The sequence below is a fragment of the Pseudoliparis swirei genome, chromosome 6, assembly GCF_029220125.1.
Source record: "Pseudoliparis swirei isolate HS2019 ecotype Mariana Trench chromosome 6, NWPU_hadal_v1, whole genome shotgun sequence".
NCBI lineage: Eukaryota > Metazoa > Chordata > Actinopteri > Perciformes > Liparidae > Pseudoliparis > Pseudoliparis swirei.
Window position 1 is genome coordinate 8,289,072 of NC_079393.1, and position 8,000 is coordinate 8,297,071.

Consider the following 8,000-nt stretch of genomic DNA (forward strand, 5'->3'; position numbering starts at 1 on the left):
ACATTTCACAAATACATCTAAATACACGTGTATACAGATGTATACACATATATACACTACCGTTCCAAAGTTTGGGATCACCCAGACAATTTCGTGTTTTCCATGAAAACTCACACTTTTATTTATCAAATGAGTTGCAAAATGTATAGAAAATATAGTCAAGACATTGACAAGGTTAGAAATAATGATTTGTATTTGAAGTATTAATTTTTTTCTTCAAACTTGCAGCAATTACAGCATTGCAGACCTTTGACATTCTAGCTGTTAATTTGTTGAGGTAATCTGTTGAAATTTCACCCCACGCTTCCTGAAGCACCTGCCACAAGTTGGATTGGCTTGATGGGCACTTCTTGCGGACCATACGGTCAAGCTGCTCCCACAACAGCTCAATGGGGTTGATATCTGGTGACTGTGCTGGCCACTCCATTACAGACAGCATACCAGCTGCCTGCTTGTTCCCTCAATAGTTCTTGCACAATGTGGAGGTGTGCTTTGGGTCATTGTCCTGTTGGAGGAGGAAATTGGCTCCAATCAAGCGCTGCCCACAGGGTATGGCATGGCGTTGCAAAATGGAGTGATAGCCTTCCTTATTTAAAATCCCTTTACCTGGTACAAATCTCCCTTTACCAGCTCCAAAGCAGCCCCAGACCATCGCATTACCTCCACCATGCTTGACAGATGGTGTCAGGCACTCTTCCAGCATCTTTTCACCTGTTCTGCGTCTCACAAATGTTCTTCTGTGTGATCCAAACACCTCAAACTTGGATTCATCTGTCCATAACACCTTTTTCCAATCTTCCTCTGTCCAATGCCTGTGTTCTTTTGCCCATACCAATCTTCTCTTTTATTGGCCAGTCTCAGATATGGCTTTTCTTTGCCACTCTGCCTAGAAGGCCAGCATCCGGAGTCGCCTCTTCACTGTCGACGTTGATACTGGCGTTTTCTGGTACCATTAAAGCTGCCAGTTGAGGACCTGTGAGGCATCTATTTCTCAAACTAGAGACTCTAATGTACTTGTCTTCTTGCTGAGTTGTGCACCGGGGCCTCCCATTTCTCTTTCTGCTCTGGTTAGAGCCCGTTTGTGCTGTTCTCTGAAGGGAGTAGTACACACCGCTGTAGGAAATTTTCTGTTTCTTTGCAATTTCTCGCATGGAATAGCCTTCATTTCTAAGAACACGAATAGACTGGCGAATTTCACATGAAAGTTCTTTTTTTCTGGCCATTTTGAGAGTCTTATCGAACCCACAAATGTGATGCTCCAGATAATCAACTAGCTCAAAGGAAGGCCAGTTGTATAGCTTCTCTCATCAGCAAAACAGTTTTCAGCTGTGCTAACATAATTGCACAAGGGTTTTCGAATCAGACATTAGTCTTCTAAGGCGATGAGCAAACACAATGTACCATTAGAACACTGGAGTGATAGTTGATGGAAATGGGCCTCTATACACCTCTGGAGATATTTCATTAGAAACCAGATGTTTCCACCTAGAATAGTCATTTACCACATTAACAATGTATAGAGGGTATTTCTGATTGATTTAATGTTATCTTCATTGAAAAAACAATGCTTTTCTTTGAAAAATAAGGACATTTCTAAGTGATCCCAAACTTTTGAACGGTAGTGTACATACACACATTATATATATATATATATATACTAGGGCTGTGAAACGATTACAAATTTTAATCGGGTTAATCACAGGTTTCTGTGGATTAATCATGATTAATCACATATTACCGATATTCTCAGTATATTTTGTGAGAACATAGAGATTTATGACAAAAGACGGATATATACATTTATACATTCTTCTATACAATGGTGCTGCAACTCAGCAGTTATTTGTGATTCCATATGGAACATTAATACATCTTCATCCTAAACAGAATGTTTAACCCTCCTGTTACCTTCGGGTCAATTTGACCCCATTCAATGTTTAATGTGTGTTCTTTGGGGTCAATTTGACCAGGCTATTTTCACTGTGTCAAACTTATAAGAAATATCAACTTTTATTTATTTAAAGGGCTATTTAGGTCAACAACAAACAAACATAAAGTACCTCACACTTAAACTTGGGAAGCAATATTAATTCTAATAATTTTCTGTAGGTTTTAATTGCTGGGGTCAAATTGACCCCGAGGGTAAAATATGTTAGTAAATGTAAGGAGGGTTAACCTCTTCCACTCCACTGAGGATGCGTCCTTAAGACCCTCCCTTTAAGCGGCTCGCTCACACGCAGACCACGTCAATAAACATGGACATGTTTGGTATCCCAACATTCAACATATCCTCATCTTTGCAAAGAACATATACATTTATTTTATTTCGTAATAATTTTTCACAAGGAGCCTAACACACAATGTCTAAAGTCGCGATCAATGAAGCAAGTCGGGTCTTGCAACATTTCGACGGAGAAAACGTACATAATACACTTTCTAAGTAGATGTATTAGCGGAGGTATTAGCGGAAATACTAGCGGAAGTTAGCAAAGAGCTAGCGGAATCAGAAAAGGTAAAAAGTTTTACAAAAAAACTTTTTTGACAGTGTTGAAGCCAGGAGACCGCGTCTTTGCCAGACCATGAACACGGTGATTTGCTCCTTTGTTTGACTACATTTATGAGTAACAGTTAGAGGGTGCTAGTGACTTTTCATGCGCGAAGCGGCATCGAACTCTGCGGCAACGCGATCGACATATTGAGCACCCCTGCATTAAAACATTGGTGCAAGTGACTTTTCCCGATGTGCGCACACACGCCGGCATCCGGCGAGACGGGGATCGGAGTCGTGTTAACGTGACACGTAGAGACAGAATGACATGCTGCTGGTTAGAGACGACCAACAACAGACGGATTGGAAGCTCATTCTGCGCATGCGTTAAATGCGTTAAAAAAAATAACGAAGTTAAACCTGTAATTTATTTAACTGAGTTAACGCGTTATTTTTCACAGCACTAATATATACATATCCGTATATATATACAAGTGGCGGGCCGTGGGCCTGGGCCTTCAGTGAGGTCCTACACAGTCCCACCCGAATTAATCCACCTCTTATTACTATCATTATGATGCCGCCATGGATCTAGACCAGGGCTCAATACGTCGATCGCGACCTACCGGTCGATCGGTAGTAGTATTGGTAGATCGCATGACATTTTAAAATTGGCCCGCCCCATCATTTTCTCTATAGCACGTCTTTGTTCATTTATTAAACTAAACTAAACAGCCGTCTGATGTTGATCGTATCTACACAACAACAGCATGTCATTTTTTTCGGCTCTCGCTGCGCTGCAGAATGCGCGATCGGACGGAGAAGAAAAAAAAGTCACTTGCACTAGTTTGTTCACTAAACAGGGCATTGTCGCACCCAAAGCAGTTTCACCGTGATGATAAAGACACATAACTATTCACTGAAAATAAAAGAAAGAAAACAAATAATTTGCAACATAGGCTATTTGCCATTTTATTTTGTGCCAAACATACATAGGCCTACACATTTAATAAAAAATAGAATGCATTGTATGCCTACTCACCAAAGACTGATTATTTGAACACAAAATCCATCCTTCTTTCTTTCCTCATTGTGGGTTGAAAAAACAGCTTTGTAGTCCGCGAATTAATTCCTTTATCAAATTCAGTTTCCTAGTTCTGAGGTTTTGCATTTACCTGCCCATAGGCCCCGCCTCTCAATATTGGTAATCCAATCAAAAGACGTGCAGCAGTCCGCCTGCTCGCTGCTCCTGTGCCGGTTCCGGGGCCTTCTAGAAGGCCTAGAGGAGCCAACTCTAAAGCTGATTGGTTGACACAACATTGTCATTCCCATTCACTTGAAGCTACCAGCGCCCGCAATGTTGATTCTGAAGGCCTAAGGGCAGATTTTAGCCCCCTGGCAACACACGATGGCTGAATATGATTGGATAAAAGATCTAACATAAAGACCAGCCCTCCAAATCTCAACCTGGGTCTGGCAGCAGCGCAACCAAGAGGAACGCTATGAAATTAAGAGAATAACTCTTACTCTGGGAAATAATTGAATACATATTTGTGGGAAAATATATTTCGAAAAAAATATATATATTCTGATGATGTTTAGGCCAGCAGAGAAGGCCTTGCTGGCCCTGACGGCCCGCCACTGATATATACACATATTATGATATATATATATATATATATATATATCAGTGACGTGCAGATGTTCATGGTTGGTGAGGCACTGACTCCTTTAGTGTCAGATTTATAAATATATAAGCCCAAAAGGGTAGCTTATTCAATTGGCTACTGGTTATTTCATGTCTCATCAGCATTCTTCACACAACACACACGGTACATATTACAGATACGTAAAGGTAAGAAAAAGTTTGAAGCAAACCTTTTAGCTCCGGCGTTGGTCTACCTGTGGTAATCACGTCCACTTTTGACTGAAAGTCCAGTTTTGAGACATGTTTAAGCTTAGATATATAATAATCCTCTTCCATTTTGGCGGTCTGACGTAACTAAATACAAAAACCAACGGACTCGCCTGGCGCCTCTGCGAAGAAGAATCAGTAACAAGTACCCGTTGGCTCACGAGCGCCCCCTGCAGGGGCGGCAGAGTACTACCACCTCACCCTGCGCCTTTTCACTGCGGTTTTATTTTCCATCAGGAAACTAAATGTCACTTATAATATAATATTTCTTTTTTATTAAATTATATTCACATTTAAAAAATACATTTGCGGTTTTCAAAACCGTTAAAAATGCATCAAAACACGGGTTTATTTATCCGCAGCTAAAAATAGTCGAACAAATGCCGTATTCTCTTTTAGTTTGAGAAAACTAGTGTTGTAGTTTGAGGAAATCACGATGCTTTGTCGAATATATTTAGAAAAGCTAGAAGTAATGAGTTGACATACTAGTTTTGGTCTTTTAACTAGTTGAATGCCTCATCCTTTAACTCTAAAAACAAACTATTGACGAATAAAACAAGGGCGGGGAACAAGAATATAATCCAAATATTGCACAAAATGGCAAAAGTTGTTCATAAAAAAATGTAGGATAAGCTATATCACTCTTTGAAAAAATGTATTCTAAACAAATAATTATTCACCTTTTATTTATTTATTATAATGAAGCACTTGTGACTCATCACACATACAAAACCTTGTAACAGCTCACAGGAGGAGAGAGAGCAAAGTCTGCCCTTTGGTTTTACAGATGGACAGATGCATGATGGGAAGCGACTGTACAGCAAAGAGACCAAACACACAGAAGACAGGAAATCAACAACAAAAAATCACAGCTGAGCATCAGCGGCTCTGAACCTCCTCAGTGGCAGGAAGGCCTTCGTCAACATGACAGGGAAATAAATATATATGCATTATGTGCGTCTATAATAGTGCGTGAGCCGTCCTCGGGTTGATCATCTTGCTGGCTTGCTCCTCTTCCATGAGTGTGGACCGGAAAGACTTGACTTTAACTGAAAGAAGAACAACGTCACAGGTTACCAGAGGAGGAACGTCAACAAGTACATTTAACTGCAAGGGACTTTGTGTTGGTTCTGGCGCCCCCTGTGGACTAAAGTGGTAGTGTCTCAGAACCAGACTCCCTTTAGAAAACCTCTCATTTGACTTCAGGAGGGTCTGACGGTCTGGCACTCAGTCCTGGTTCTGGTTCTCTTGTTTACTGATGGAGGTCTATAGAGGACCAGGACTAAACTGAGATTGGTTCAGGACCAGATAAAAGTTCCTCACAGTACAAAACATGAGTATTTTCTTCTCATACCAGGTTTTATCAGGAAATATGGCGTGTGTCTTTTTAATTCACAACAATCATATTCGCTTTATAAATAATCTCTTTTAAATTGCTCCGATGTCCCGAGAGGACACGGATTAAAGTATCGGGATCTGCCCCGTCCGGCAGGAGCTTCAGAGTGATATTTACCTCCCAGCTCCGTGAGGATCCGGATCTTCTGGTCCAGGATCAGTTCTAGTTGGGTTGCAAAGAACTCGACGTCGTAGTCCACCGCCTCCGTCATCTCCATGAGCACCTTCTCGTCTTCCAGCCAGCGGATCGACTCCTGGAAGGACAGATTTAACACCAACATCATGAAAGTTCAAAAAACTGGAAGACGTGAGCCTGATGATGACATAGACATTAGATATGGTGTGTGTGTGTGTGTGTGTGTGTGGACATTTTATTCAAAGTCAAGGTCAGTTTCAGTTGTAAACTATTGAATCTTGCAGCAGTTGTAAATGAATAAATGAAATTAAATACTCTGCATCCGTCTCTGGTTTCTACACATCTCACACACACTATCCACTGCACGCACACACACACACACACACACACCGTACCTGGAAAACGTCCCTGTGGTCCTCCAGGATCTCCTCCTCCATCTCCACCAGCTGAGAGACGGCTTCATGGAAAGTGAAGAGCTGCGGGGAAACCTCCTCCACCTGCAGAGGACACGCTTTGTTTTACCGACTGTTTGGAGACCCCAAAAGAAAATGAGCTGAAACACGTCTGTTGAAGCAACGACTCGGCAGTCGATTCCATGACGAGAGAGACTGTGGCAGCAGGAGATCCACCGTCATGAACAGGGGTCCCCAAACTTTTTCCTGTGGGGGCCACATAACTTTTCCCTTCTCTTATGGGGGCGGGGTCAGTGTGTAACAGAGAAAGTGTAACGATGGCAGGGGTGCCTAAATGTAAACATTTATTGTTTTCCTGAAAGCCACATAACTAAATATTAATAACCTTTCCGGGATCTTCACAGAAAAAAAAGTCAGCAAATAAATAACACTATTTATGAAATAATAATAATAAAACAATCAATTTTGTCCAGGGGGCCGGGCCAAATGTGGAGGCGGGCCGCATCCGGCCCACGGGCCTTAGTTTGGGGACCACTGGTCATGAACCTCTACAATTTAAAGTGTTTTAATTTTAATCCATGAAGAACTTTGTGCGCTTTAAGGCTACAAATAACAATTGTCAGATAGTCAGGTATTTGGTTAATTTCATATTCTTATCAAATTATTGTCAGAAAATTGGCGATATTTCAGGAGTCGTTGAGGTAGTTCTAAACTTGTGGGCGTATAGAGATTTTATTACAGAACCTCCAGTTTCCCAAATAACGGACAGTTAGTAAATGTGAGTCCGGTTCGGAGAGAAAGTGAAGCGAGTCTTACGTTGCGTTCACAGAGCAGCTTCAGGTCGTCTCTCTGTGGAGAACTGCCGACGGCCCACTGGTCCTCCAGCAGGTCCAGCTGGTCCACGTGCCCCGCCCCCTGGCAGAGGGCCGACGCCCCTTCAGGTTCCACCGCCAGTTCCTTCGCCCTGAAAAGTTAAAAAACGGGACGATTGAAACGACGACTGAGGTTTGGAAGTAAAGTGGGACGGGAGCTTCATGCAGGGTGCCGACATGTTGGGACACACACACACGTTGAGGAGCGATAAAGCCTGGAAAAATAAAAGCGGGTCAACGTCAACAAATACTAAAAATGGAGGAAACATTTAATGCAAATTAAGAGAAAAAAGAGGCAGCCGTTCCACTAACGTTGGGATGAAGTGATGCTCCACCCTCATGTGTCACATCTGGCTGCAAAATACCAAGATGGCGCCGGCCAAAATGTCGAATTTGAGTCTTCAAAACCGTAGTCCACAAACCAACGGGTGACATTACGGAGACGATGTCCACTTCATATTTACAGTCATGGGGAGGATGAATTTAAATTAGGGCTGTCAGCGTTAACGCGTTAATCTATGCGATTAATTTGGCCGCGTTAACGCACTAAAATATTTTACCGCAATTAACGCAACTTTGTTTACTTCCGGTGTTCGTTGAAGTTTTTACACTCAAACCGAGTGTCAAACCGCGGCAGTACGGTTTAACACTGTTTCCGTTTTTAAAACAATTATTTCTCCGCGAAAATAAGGAGCAAAAATCAGTTTAAACTCGTGGATGAATCAGTCAGGTTTCCTCCTCTCCTTCCTCCCGTCTCCCCCTCTGGTACACAGAGGAACGG

General features: G+C 42.0%; 1 protein-coding gene across 1 annotated transcript; it reads right to left on the reverse strand.

Moving 5' to 3' along the window:
• Nucleotides 1-5,041: 5,041 nt before the first annotated feature.
• On the reverse strand, nt 5,042-7,394 carry LOC130195551 (kinesin-like protein KIF2A). The gene is made up of 4 exons (XM_056417142.1): nt 7,164-7,394; nt 6,330-6,431; nt 5,917-6,052; nt 5,042-5,452 (listed from the first exon to the last, which is right to left on the reverse strand). The coding sequence occupies exons 2-4, from the start codon at nt 6,369-6,371 to the stop codon at nt 5,364-5,366; spliced, it is 267 nt and encodes an 88-aa protein (XP_056273117.1). The 5' UTR covers nt 6,372-6,431; nt 7,164-7,394; the 3' UTR covers nt 5,042-5,363.
• Nucleotides 7,395-8,000: the final 606 nt, after the last annotated feature.

What these genes read in the sequence shown, in the direction of transcription:
- LOC130195551 (XM_056417142.1), bottom strand. Translation starts at nt 6,371, where the DNA reads ATGGAGGAGGAGATCCTGGAGGACCACAGGGACGTTTTCCAG. An exon ending in ACCACAGGGACGTTTTCCAG is followed by an intron (nt 6,053 to 6,329) that starts GTACGGTGTGTG and finishes CTGTCCTTCCAG; the next exon opens with GAGTCGATCCGCTGGCTGGA. An exon ending in GATCCTCACGGAGCTGGGAG is followed by an intron (nt 5,453 to 5,916) that starts GTAAATATCACT and finishes TTCTTCTTTCAG; the next exon opens with TTAAAGTCAAGTCTTTCCGG.